General features: G+C 40.5%; 1 protein-coding gene across 1 annotated transcript; it reads left to right on the forward strand.

Moving 5' to 3' along the window:
* The first annotated feature begins 731 nt into the window (after positions 1–731).
* Positions 732–1,988, forward strand: POM121L12 (POM121 transmembrane nucleoporin like 12). The gene has a single exon (XM_082692198.1). The coding sequence runs from the start codon at positions 851–853 to the stop codon at positions 1,652–1,654; it is 804 nt and encodes a 267-aa protein (XP_082548324.1). The 5' UTR covers positions 732–850; the 3' UTR covers positions 1,655–1,988.
* The last annotated feature ends 12,198 nt before the right edge of the window (positions 1,989–14,186 follow it).

The raw sequence follows: 14,186 nt of genomic DNA on the forward strand, positions 1-14,186 counted from the left end.
AAGTATTTGTGCACACAAACTTTCATACATGACAACATTATTCATAATATCAGAATCGTGGAAACAACCCAAATGCCCATTAACTGGCAAAGGATAAACAACATGTGGTTTATCCGTGCAATCGACTATTTGCTGGATCATAAAAAGAGTGAAAAGCTGCTACCTGCTACTGCATAATAGACTTGGAAAACAGTATGTGAAGCAAAAGAAGCCAGTCACAAAGGGCTACCTATTATATAATCCCGTTTATACCAAAGCCTACGATAGGGAAATCTATAACTGGAGAGAAAATGAATTAGTGGTCGCTTAAGGCTGGGGGAAAGGCAGGTGGATGGGACGGTGATATTCATAGCATTCAGGCCTTCTGTTTGAAGTACGATATTCTGAAGTTGACTATGGTAATGGGTGCACGAATCGATGAATGTGCTGAAAGTCACAGAACTGTACTCTTTGGGCGAACTCTATGGTATGTAAACGATACTGCGATAAAGATGCTGGGGGTTGGGTAGTGGAGATGCTGAGCTCCTAAGCCTCTCTCCACAGCCAAACTCTTGCTCTCAGCAGCGGGAAGAACAGGGACTGGAGGCTGTGGCCTCCAGATAACCATGCACACGCCGGCTGCAGCTGCGCCTGCAGACTTCTCCCGCATCCCCTCTGCCAACCTTCTCCTGCCTCATGCGCCCACAGGATGTGGAGGGTTCCAGCGCCCAGGCCCGCGCGCTTTCCATGCACACAGCTGCCAACGGTCATCCGAGCCCTGGGCGCTTCGGCTGCAGCTGCCTCTGGCGACATTGGGAACTTCTGGAAGTCGAATCCCCACTAGAAGGCCCCCTCCCTGACGCCCGCTTCCATGGGCAGCTACCTGAGCACACCCAAGCCCGCGTCACAACCCCTCACTCAAGGGCGCCCGAACCCGTGGTCCAGGCCTTCCCAGGCCGAGGACGGTGGGCCCCGCATCCGCTTCAGACCCCTCCCACAGATGCCGCCCAACTGGGACCCCTCCCAGCCTCAGAGGGTGGTCACTGAGGCATGGAGACGCTTTCCTGCCAAGCCGCCCCCTGAGACCATCCTCGGACCAGATCTCTCCAGCGCCTGGGAAAGTTACATGAAGCGGTGGCTTTGGAGTGCCCGTCACCCAAGACGGATCTGGAGCCCTGTGACGGTCAGGATCGCGCCCCCTGAACACAGAGGGAGCCCCTGGGTGTCCCGGGCACAGGCTCCCAGAGCCTGCCCTGCAGGGCATCCACCCGCAGAAGAGCGCCCAGACCCCTGTGCCAAGGAGACCGTGCTGAGGGCTCTTAGCCAGTGCCAGAAGGGGAACAGGAAGTTTGATGGGCCCCTCTGGTTTGAGATCCCAGAGAGCATGAGCAGGAGGCAGAAGTCCGAGCCCAGGCCATCTGCCTTCAAGCCCCTGATCAGAAATGGTGTGGTGCCTTCCTTCGTGCCAAGGCCAGGTCCTCTGAGCAGAAGCCTTCACTCCTGGAGCGACAACGTCTGCAGGGAAGTTGCTGACCTCCAGCCTGATGGCCAGCCTTCACTGTCTGCGGCCCACCCCACTGCAGGGGTGGTGTCCGCCCAGGGCCCAGATCCTCAGCTGCAGAGCTGGGAGAAGATGCAATGCTCCTGGGGCCTCCCACCCTCCTCCAGTGCATAAGAACAGCACCAGGAGGGTCTCTTCCCTGCCCCCATTTCCCCAGGATGCCCAGCCTGCTGGCCCCTTTGACTCCTAAGAGTCAGGGCCCTGCTACCTACCTGCTGAAACTTAAACCTGTATATTTATTCTCATCTTGTTGACCCCATGCTCTACCCCTCGGGGGGTACCCTGTCCTAGTACTACTGCAGTCCCCTGACCTGCTGGTCCTTACTCTGGAGAGCCCACACTGAAGACTGTTGATGTTAAACCCCTTGCCTCCCCCTGCCTGCCCACACCTTTCTGCCTTTTCCCTTCCTTTCCTGGAAAGTGTTCTTCTTCCCCCACCTTCCCTTTTGCCCAGTTTGTGTAAAGATTTAATCTTATTAAAAATAACATTAATATTTTAAAAAGATCTCTTTTTATATAAAAATAATAGGAAAACATGTTCTGGACTATCAGGAGCAGGGGCAAAGATCTGGCACTGGTAATAACATTTATTTATTTGAAGTTCAGTAAAACTAGAGGGTGGTGAGAGAATGTGAGGTTAGGGACACAGACAACAAAGAAGTAATACAAAGCATCGGGAGGTCATGGAAGAGTTTTATTCTAAGAACCAGAGGTTTTTTTTTTTTTTTTTTTTTTAAGATTTTATTTATTTGACAGAGATTACAGGTAGGCAGAGAGGCAGGCAGAGAGAGAAAGGGAAGTGGGCTCTCTGCTGAGCAGAGGGCCCCATGCAGGGCGCCATCCCAGGACCCTGAGATCATGACCTGAGCTGAAGGCAGAGGCTTTAACCCCCTAAACCAGGCGCCCCAGAAACACAGGTTTTATGCAGGGGTGAGACGAATCAGGTTAATGTGTTTTAAAGTGGTCGTTTTGGCCATTGTGTGGAGAGAGTATTATCCAAAGTCAGCAACTGAAACAGAAACAAAAGGAGCCTAGTGCTGCATTTCAAGCACCAGATGAGGGCAGACTGGTCTGAAAGAGAAATGATGCAGGTAGAAGGTGCACATGAATTTGAGGTGTGTCTTGAAGGTGGATATTTTGGGGCTTCCTAATGCAATGGATGTTAACATTAGGAAAGCAGAGGAATCCAAGAATCTTAGCTTAAGGTTCCAAAACTTGCGGGATGACAGTGCCACTTATTGAGATGGAGACCATAATATGAGATATCTAAGGTTCTAAGTCAGTCATGTTTCCTCAATGCATTCATTTGTTATCCCAGTGAATTTGTCTCCTGTGTAGTTGGAAACATGAGCCTGGCACTCAGTGCAGAGTTTGAAGTCCGAGAGAGAGATGTAGAAATCATGAACACATGGTGCGTAAAGCCGGAGGACACATGAGCTCACCAAGCAGAAAACACAGATGGAGAAGGTGGCCAAGGATGAGCCCTATCATGCTCTGATGTTTAAAGGGAAAAGAGAGGAGAGAGAGGAAGCCTGGGAAAGCACAGCCATGGAGGTGGGAGACAAGTCAGAAGCAGCCGGGACATTGAGGGGAGAGCTTTAGAAGGTGGATTTTATCTCCCACGTTGGCAGCCACTAAGAAGTTGAGATATTCCAACACTGACTTTGGAAAGAGGAATCCTTTTGTAGTGTTGGAGGTAAAGCCTGGATTAAAATGGAAGACATTAGAAGGAGTGGATGTGGAGGCAGGGTCTGGAGAAATCATTTGGTAGATAGTCCATTGTGAAGTAGAGCAGGCAAGTGGGAAGGTGGGAGGCAGTTTTACTTTGTTCTGAAATTTTATTTAAAAAAAGGGGGGGGCGGGCACCTGCGTGGCTCAGTGGGTTAAGCCTCTGCCTTCTACTCAGATCATGATCTCGGGGTCCTGGGATCGAGTCCCGCATCGGGCTCTCTGCTCAGCGGGGAGCCTGCTTCCCCCTCTCTCTCTGCTTGCCTCTCTGCCCGTCAAATAAATAAATAAAAATCTTTAAATTTAAAAAAAAAAAAGACAGGGGATATGTTCAACAAAGGGATCTTCGGGAGCATCGGGAGGGATGGACTGCTAAGTGTGGGTGGAGGGTGGAGTGGCTCTCAGACCCTTGACCCTTGATGGCAGCAGGGGCCGGGGGCAGTGGCTGTGGTGTGGAGTGAGCCAGGGAGGGGGACCTGGCCCCCGAGTGGGAACATCAGTTCTCTGTCCTCCAGTCTACCAGGGAAGTACAAAACAAGTCTATGTGAGATGGGGCAGGAGGGAAATATTTGAGATTTGACAAAATGGCTGAACACATGAAACAGAATTCTCCAAGGAGGAAGGGGAAAAGACTTGGAGAATGTAGAATTTGAGGGAAAATATCAAAGCGTTTGTTTCAGGGTTAAGTTCTTCAAACGAAACTGGAAATCAGGAAAAATGATTCATTAATCTTCTTAAAAAATTATTATTATTTTTTTTACCTGAGCTAATATACCAATGAAGATTGAGTCCACAATTGGTTTTAACCACTACATGTTATCCAATATTTTATTAACTGAGTCCAAAAGAATTTAATAAAGAGGGAGGAAGTGAACGAGTTAAGGTGTGTATTATACAGGGTTCTTCTGAGAATCAGAACCAGTGTGAGAGTGTGTGTATGTGTGCATGTGTGCATGTGTGTGTATGCATGTGTGTGTGTGTATGTGTGCATGTGTGTGTGTGTGTGTGTGTGTATGCATTTGCTCTCAGCCATGGAGATAGGGTCTGGGAGGGCAAGGCAGGTTGATTGATTATAGAGAATTGGCTCAGGACGCCTGAGTGGCACAGTACATTAAGTATCTGACTCTTGGTTTCTGCTCAGGTTCATGAGGTTGGAGCCCACCATAGGGCTTCACACTCACCTCTGAGTCTGCTTGAGATTCTCTCTCCCTCTCCTTTGCTCCTCCCCCTCGTGCTCTCTCTGTCTCTAAAATAAACAGATCTTAAAAAAAAAAAAAAAAAAAATTTGGCTCATGTGATTGTGAGGCCTGAGAAGTCCTAAGACCTGCAGTTGGGAAGCTGCAGACCCAGGAGAGCTGAGGGTTAAGCTCCAGTCCATGTCTGTAGTCAGAAGAAGATGAGTGTCTGGGAAGAGGTGGTAAGAGAGGAGAAAGAGAGAGAAATCTTTCCTACTCAGCCTTTTTGTCCTATCTGGGTGTTCTAAGGATTGGTGGAGGTTCCTGCATATTGGGGGTCTATCAATTTTATGTGATCTATCAATTTGAATGTTAAGTGCATCCAGAAACATCATAAACACACCCAGAAATAAAGTTTACCTCAATATCTGGGACCCTATCACCCAAGCAAGTTGGCAGATAAAATTAGCCATGACAGTGTTTTTAAAGGAATAATTTTAATTTCGATTATAGAATCAAACTGGTTAAGAGAGAATTTGTTAGGAGAGGGAGCTAGGTAAGGAGAACTTAGGGAAAACTATCAGAGTCTTAATGACAGGTGCCAAGGGTGTGAGAATGAGGTGAAGGCAACAGAAATCTATCTGTGTCCCCGAGGAGGTCAAGAAACGTGGCGGATAGAGGTTAAAGGTGCTATGAATAGTGACCAGAGCAGGGTTAACGGGGAAAGTCATGAGGAAGGAATTCAAATTTTCATGACGGCAAGGAAGGTAGCACATAGTTTCTAACATTATGAGTTTCAAACTAGTGGAGATTTTTAAAAGATCAAAGACAGATCATAGTGTAGGAGGAGTGCACTTGTGCAAGAGTGTACCTGTTCTCTGGGCACGCCAAGAGCAGCTTGGAACATGGGAGGAAGAGCGGGTTTGCTTTCAGCGGAGGGACAGTGGGTGTGTGATCAACGTGGGCAGGAAGCTGACGAGAACTGAACGGTGTGGGGATTTTCTAACATCTCATCAGGAGTTTCCAAGGGCTTGCAAGGCACACAGGATGGGAATGAGCTGGGGCCTTGTGAGCCTGGGAAGAGATTCCTGATGGCGTTACTCACAGCAATGCCTCAGAGCAACGTAGTCTCTCAGTAAAGTTATAGGACAGAATATTTATCTGGAATATATAAACAATTTACCAAGAGCACACAGGGATTCTATTCCTGTGAACCAGCCTTACGGGAGGGGGTCTACAGGGACCGCATGGCCAACCCAACCAAAATGAGGCCTCTGACCTCACGTCACGGAGGCCCAGCCATGTGGGACATGGGGAGACAAATGAGTCTCTGGGGAAGAGCAGAGTTTGTTAAAGCAGATGTGTAAACATTTAATATATGATAATGCTAACATTTAAAATCTGTGTGAAAATAATGAACTACTAGAAGCAGTGAATTGCAATTATCAACTTTCCTATTGGGAAATAGAGCACAGCTCTCTCTCTCTCTTATGCAAAACACAAATTTAAAAAATCAAAACTGCAAAAAAGTTTTAAATTTGAAGAACTTATTTTTTCCCAAGCGTCAATGAAGTTTAATTACACCCATAGTAAATTTTAAAAATTTAAGCTTTACACATAATGTTCAAATCCCTCCACCAATCTCCTCCTTTGACATTCTTCAGGAGGCTAAAAACCCAAAACCACAAAAGAAAAGTTTGTAATAGCTAATATTTTAAAAACCTAACCTGTAATTGAAAAGTATTTCAAAGGCAAATGACGGGAATGGAGGCTACATTAGTAATCCACAGAGCAGATCACAAATTACTATTCCAAAAATACAAGGAACCACTTAATATCAGTGGAAAGATAGAAAGAAGAAAGAGAGAGAGAGAGAAAGAAAAAAAGGAGAGAGGAAGGGAGGGAAGAAGGAAAAGAAACAAGGGAAGAAAGGAAGAAAGAAAAGAAAGAGGAATTAATAAAAATATAACTAGACAGCTAATGTAAGAAAGAAATCAAATTGTTAACAAATATATATATATATATATATATAAAATATTCAGTGTCTCCTAATTATTCAGAGAAATTTATATATCTATATCTATATCTATATCTATATCTATATCTATACCTACCCATGAATGGTATTTATATCCATCATTGGGGAAAAAAAAAGGGTATTCATCCGTGGCAAGACTGTAGGAGAAATAATCTCATGTTAATTTAGTAAATTAATGAGAATGATAGTCTATAAATTCTCATTGTGTGTAACCTGGTAATTATTCTTTTATTTTGGCATTGCATTTAATTTTAATAAATGATGAAATATGCTGTAAAGATATGAGCCATGAAATAGGTACTAGCACAGCTTTGAGATCTAGTCACAAACACAAATAAGTAAACAAGAAAAGGGCCACATGGGTGGTGCAGCCAGTTAAGCATCTGCCTTCCGTTCAGGTCATGATTGTGGGGTCCTAGAATAGACTCCCACATCAGGCTCCCTGCTTAGCTTCTCCCTCTCCCTCTGTAGCTCCCCCTGCTCCTGCTTGGGCTCTGTGGAATGAATAAATAAAATCTTTAAAAAAAAGTAAACAAAAAAGAGAAAGAGAAGAAAAACAGTAAGAATAGTCACTTTTGTCACTTAGGCATTGGCACAAAAATGTATAACATGGATCCTAAACGGTCAAACCCAATAGGAAAGTTCCAACTTGAAAGAACCTGATTCAATATCTACACGTGAACCCCAAGGACTTGTTTTCTCCCCACTATTATTCCCTAGTCTTGTGGTTTTTCCCAAGTCCACATGTGATGGCATGAAAAAGCAAAGAAAAGGGCCTGTGAAATGGATGGAAAGAAAATGTGGAACCTGGAGAACTGTCTTGAGCTAAACCCATAATTCTTTTATTCCTAAATCCTACTCCCCCAGTCCCTGTCTACTATAGTGTCAAAGACTCAGGGGCTTCCTTTCAAATGAGAAGAGATACAGTAAAATTTAGTGTCAACTATCTAAAATTTCACTTAATACTACTCAAAGCAGTGCAGCATGGAGTGTGTGGGTGTGTGTACCCATATACATTATCATAGACACAAGTAAGCATGTGTACATGTGCATATGTGTTGTGCATGTGTGTATGTACAACATATGTGTCTGTGTGTGTGCATGTAAAATTGTGTATATACATAAACATATACAATTCTGCTATCTGTTGCTCTGAGTATTTTGGTCAGTTAGACTGAAATGTGCTTAGAGGAAACATAAAAGTTAACATATTGTTTAAGGTTTTTTTTTTTTTTTAAGATTTTATGTATTTGAGAGAGTGAGCAAGAGAGACAGAGAGCACAGGGGCAGAGGGAGAGGGAGAAGGAGATTCCCCTGCTGAGTGGGGAACTAGATGCGGGGCTCCATCCCAGCACCCTGGGATCATGACCGGAGCCAAAGGCAGACGCAACCGACTGAGACACTCAGGTGCCCTATTGTTTAAATTTTCAATGTATATGCCTACATGTTTGTCAATTTTTTAAAAGATTTTATTTATTTATTTGACAGAGGGAGCACAAGCAGGGAGAGCAGCAGACAGCGAGAGAGGGAGAAGTAGACTTGCCGAGCGGGGACCCTGATGCGGGGCTGGATTCCTGGACCCTGGGATCATGACCTGAGCTGAAGGCTGATGCTTAACAACTGAGCCACCCAGGTGCCCCTGTTAGCCAATATTTTAATGAAAACTTCAGGTTTTTCTTTGCAGGAGAATCTGCTGCTAGGAATTCTCTATCAACAATACCCACATTACAACATCATTATTTTCTATTTTGGTTCTTTAGGTTGAAGCCAGAATTCAGGTATTTCCAAACAATACAAGCAACAATATGAAAGCACATGACTTGTCGGTTTTCCCCGGCGATTTACAGATAACTTGCTCCTGCCCAACTTGGAAGAATTGTTTTGGACAACTCAAGTCTTTCTAAATTATTATAAAGAAACAACCATTCTCTTTCTGCATTTACGCTTCATTCTTTTATGAAATGATTAGATGAAATACAGGTGTAAAGTTTGTTGTAGACCAATTTGGTAACATATTCAAATGCATTTATGGTAAAAGAATGTAATTAAATGGGCAGAGTATAAGCGCAATATATAAATATACATACGGAGAAATACACAAAGATATATATAAAATATAAATATAAATATATATATAGGGAAATACACAAATAGAGCATAGTAAAGGAGAACTGAGTGTTAGTTGTATACCTGTATTCTTCCATATACATGTAGAAATAAACTCTGATATTTATATGCACATACATCTTTGCATGCAGATAGATAGCGCTTTTGAAATACACGTATATACAAATACAACATGTTCTTAATACAGGTTTGTACATGCCTATTACATACAGCAATATATATTATAAACAGACATACATATACACATGTTCTAGATATTAATATAGGCTGGAAGTCCGTTAACACGTTAGAGTAATAACAAATTTCAGCTCCCAGGGGCCGAATGAGTAGTCCAAGCCACAGAATTAAATTAGCTCATTAAGGAAGAATATTTACAGAGAAATAAGGTGTATTGTGATCAGGAAAAAAATCAAAGTAAAAAAAGTCAGAATAGACAAAATAAGGCCCCAGTGATAGCTCTGGACATAGAATGAATATTCTTTGGATTTCACATATTTGCTCAGACTAAACATTCTTCAAATATTTAATTTTTTAGAAATAATTATATTGAAATCAACAAAAGTACCAATAATCTCATCTTAATTTTTGATTACAGTGTTAATCCAGAATTGGCTTAATTGTCATGTTTTGTTTTTCTAACTCAAATGATAAAATGATAATATCTTGTATATTTTTATTAGCATACTCAATCATTCCACTGGTGACCACAGAGCAAACCTCAATATTACTTATGTCCTAAACAGAGCTGTTTCTGTGGTATTTTGTTTTGTTTTGTTTCCCCAGAAAGGTGCCTGTCTTTCTTTCTTTCTTTTTCTTTTTCTTTTTTTTTCTCATTTTTTAGCAGAATTTTTAAATCCCAGCTTTATCATTCTCTAGAAAAACAAAAGATCTAAAAAATAGCATTATTATACTTAAGAAAAATGTAAAAATAGTTCACATCAAGAATGACTTCTTTCACATGTACTTAAAATACTTAAAATATAATGTTTTTCATTAAATATATGACATTTTTCTAAGAGATTGTGAAATTATTATATTGAATAGCAAAAGTAATAAAAATCACTTAAGAATTATAACCCTCAACATTTCCTGATTTTGGAAAATAATAATTATGATAATAGCTCACATCACAGGCTTACCATCTTATGCTATAATCAATTAAATATGTTTTATTAAACCTTCAAAAGAGGAATATTTAAAGTAGTATAGTAAAATGTTCAGAATGTATTATTTTTGAAGGTGCAATTTACTTTAACTTAATAGTCTTTTTATAGAATATTTCCTCATTTTCCTTGAGTTTCTGTCTTTCTTAACCTATTTATTCTCAACTGCAGCTCTGCACTACAATTAATTGACAAATATGAGTAAACGTGGACAGGGGTCCTACCTAACATCATCAGCCCCAGGGAGCTCAACAGTAGAGTTCATTTCTCTTTGCATTTTTTCATCTCAAAATTCACACAGGATCAATGTTAAGTGTCCTTGAAATAGAGACATGTATCAGATGAGCAACTTATAAAGTGTATGGGAAAGAATAAGGAAAGAACATTTTGCAGGGAAAGGCAGAACGCTGCCCTTTTAAGGTGATGCATTTGTCTTCCAATTCCAATAAGAATTGTCTTAATTCTTCCCCAGAGAGACAATGATAGAGGCAAATCTTACCCAAGAAATGGATCCAAATGGTTTGCTTTCAAATTCTACTTCTTATTGCAGATCTGATAATTTGTTGTTGAGGTTTGGGGTCCATTATTCTCTCAAATATTCTCCTGAGAGGGCATGAGCGTCTCTTGTTTTGCCTCTTGTTGATGGATCACTTATTACTATAACTCTGCTTTGCAGGTGAACCCCAGTGCTCATTCACACCATCTCCTGACCTAAGCTACTAGGAGTGCTTCTACTCTGTCTTTCTTAGTGCTATGTCACTTTCCATCATCCAGCCCTGTCCATCATGCCACCCCAGCCTGGAGTGGCAGTCCATAACTTTGAAGCAAAAATGGTAGCCTACATTTTTGGAAATTTTATTTTGAAATAATTTTAAATTTAGAGAAGATTTCCTACTAACCCTGAATTCAGCATCCCCTAGTATTATATCTTTCGGAACCATGTGATGTTTGTCAAAATTGAGAGAGTCATATTGGTATAATATCTTTAACTTAGCTACTGACTTTGTTTGGATTTCGTCAGTGTTTCCATCAATGTCTTTTCTCTTTCAGGATCCAATCCAACGTGCCTCGTTGCATTAAATCATAATCTTTCCTTAGATGCCTCCATCCTGGGATAGTCTCAGTATTTTTGTATTCCTCATGCCTTTGGCAGTTTCTAAAAGTGTCTCTTAAGCTAAAAACAACTTTTCCAAAAGCTACAGTGAGTCAAAGATATCTTGGAGAAAGAAGATATTACCAAAGGACTCATAGCTTGAAACTTTAAGTTAAAGTGTATAGTTTCAAAAATTAGCACATTTGTGTGTTTTTGTCATGCATATTAAATGCATCTTTCATTTTGCTTCAGTGGGAATGCAGACCCTCAGGATAAGGGGTGCTACTAAATATGAGGACACTGATACATTACCATTGATAGGGGCGGTGGGGGCACAAAAGCCAGACTGGGACAGGACTGTATGAAGTGGGGCAGAGAACTAAAATTTAGGTTGTGAAAGGAATTTAAGTATCTGGGCAATTGTATCATCCTGTTTGCAGTCAATACCACATTTGTTCAGTGTTCCTATTTATTGAAAATCTGTATTGATCCAAGTATTTTGCTAAGCACAATGGACATGATGGTAACTAAGGCACCAAGGAATGAAAGATCTGTGGGAAGAATCCTAGAAGAAAGAGAATTCAATGCAGCTTGGCAAATTTTATTATAAAAGCAAGCACAGATTTCTATGTCAATGTATAAAAGACATAAGTAAAAAGGAATACAATAATGTAGACAATTTAGGAGAAAAAAAATCCTGAAACTTTTAGAATAAGTAGAAGTTAACTGGGTAAAAATGATGTGGAGTGGAAAAGGGTGAAAATAGAAAAAGACCTAATTTTGGACCATGTAAAGTTTAGATAGCCATTGGGGAGTGTGAATAGTGTTAATGTCACAAACAAGTTCTGTAGATCTGAGTTGGAATGGTTGAATACACAAAGGTTTGTTAGAGAGAGTCTCAGTTGACCTTGCTTATGCCTGACTAATTTGTGTCTCCTTTCAATCAAAAATGTCTTGGTTTGAATTTTAAATTAATGCACACTCTTAAGAAAGCGTAAGTTCTGTGTTCTGTACATACTACAGGGGATATGGATCCGATTTATGACTGGACGGGCTCACTCAACCATCAGCGGGTAGAAGAAGTAGGAATCCTGATACTTTGATTTTGGGCGGGTGAGCTTGATGTTCTTGAAAAGATCCTCTTTGGATTGTCCTGTATATCTATAAGCAGAGTGATATGTGAGTTGTGCAGTGTGTGTGTGTGTGTGTGTGTGTGTGTGTGTATAGTGAGAAAAAAGAGATTCAGGGAGAATATCAAAAGTTATAGATGCATCCCAGAGACCATTCATTGACATATCATGATTAAGCAAAGAGATTTGAACGTGGTTAATTATGTCTCCTATCACTAATCCATAACACAGACCTAATATTATTCAATTGAGAGTGTTCTGTAGATGAAATACAATAATATCTAAGTGTCCACACCCGGTCATCAGTCAATACCCATATAGTTAGAGATACATGTAGCTATTGAGATTTGTCTATATTTACATAGTTATCAACAAACATACGCAGCTATCACTCTTGTTCCTTGTGTTGCTGTGGTAGAAGAAAAAGGACAAAGAAATATTCCTACAAGAACATCTTTATTTGACAGCTGTGTTGTGTCATCACCTAATGAGGAATTTAAAGTAATAGATTTATCTGTTTATTTAGGCATGCAGGGAGGTCCAGGGAAGGCTAGTTTGCCTGAGGCAGAACAAGAAAAGGAATGGATCCATAGGATTGTGTTATCCTTTTTATTCCTGAGAAGTTACCACTCCACCTTTGATTATGTTCTGTCTCTGTGTCTGACCTGCAGGGATCTTGAAGAGATTGGTTTGACAGCAATCTTAAGGCCTCTTCATGTCAGCTAAGCCTGTAAGAGCATACTTAGTATGATTTAAAAAGAATTGCCTGAATTCCTAAAACAAACTCCAGTCAGAGCTGGCATATAGATTTTTCTTTTAAGACATAAGCCAAGAAGAAGTAGATGATTAAAGGCAAAATAAATCCACGGGTCACTAATATTGTACAGACACAGAGAATACAAAAAGAAAGAACTAGTTATTTATATATAAAGAAGATAAAACAAGGACACATAATCACACACGTGATGAGATAAAGAGTTCACAACATCTTTTGCTTTTTAACTAATAAGAAGTTATGTGTTGGGCATCTAATGAGTTATAATTAAGCACATGGAGAAACAAGGTTGGACTTTTCTTTGCCAGCAGCTATAAAGATCCTATTAAAATTCAACTTTAAAAAGTCAAAATTTAAACAATTTTGTGAGTGAGACTGAGTGTTCTAACGGTCATTTGCTAAGAGGTTTAATGCCATTTTGAAATGAAAGTTAGCTTCTGTTGGTAACTCCACTGCAAGAGTGTTCTCTCTTATGCCTGCCAATAAAATCAGGGCCCAAGAGCAATAAAACATGAGAAATTATGCTAAAAATGGGCAATACTTTTCCAAAAAATGCTCTATGTCAATCTCTACTTCCACTCTTGACCTGGTGTTATAAAATCTTAAGATTCTCATTGTGTTCTCCTGCACCATTGTCAGATGTGAACTGTAATATAGATGTTTATGTCCCAGGCACCCAGCACGACTTGTTTCCCAAAGCATCAAAGATGCCTCAAAAGACCTCTACTACATAAAGAAAAAATATCCGATAGTTAAAATCCACCCTCTCAATAAAAAGATAAAAAAAGCCCTCGACTCTTCCAGTTTTATTATCAATACTTCCTTGGTAAACTCAACAAAATTTGCACCTCTCATTTTTCATTTATGTCTTACAAAGTTTGAATGTAAGAAGGAATACGATAAAAGTCTGTTTCTCTTTCTTCTCTAACTAGAACGGTTTTCTGATTCTAACTTTCCCCAATCTTTCCTTGACTAAGCTTTCCTGTTGCTTTATTTTTCTAAACTAGCTTCCAAATTACCCTTTAGTAAGAGAAATATAATGAAAGTTGGGGTAAGTTGGGTAGAGAGAAATCAAATCACCTACAAACTGGTTCAAAAGAAAGGGTCATAAGGTACCCTTATTTAACTCCATATAAAATCAGAAGTCTATAAAAGATCATTATTACTACTACCATTCTTGGCAATAATTTTGTATATAGACTTTGGGAAAGAATCATATACCTGGGATCAGTGCCAGAACTAGTGCATAGAGCCTGACCCATAAATAGTTGAAGTACATAGAATCAAAGTCAATTGAGGAATTAAGACTTGGCAAAAAGTCTAAGGCCATTATTAATGGATGTCCTGAAAAGATACAACTGAGCATATCAACTGTCAATAGAGAAGCAGTTGATTTTGGAATTTCATCTTGAAAAAT

Source organism: Mustela nivalis (assembly GCF_964662115.1).
Source record: "Mustela nivalis genome assembly, chromosome: 12".
Classification (NCBI taxonomy): Eukaryota; Metazoa; Chordata; class Mammalia; order Carnivora; family Mustelidae; genus Mustela; species Mustela nivalis.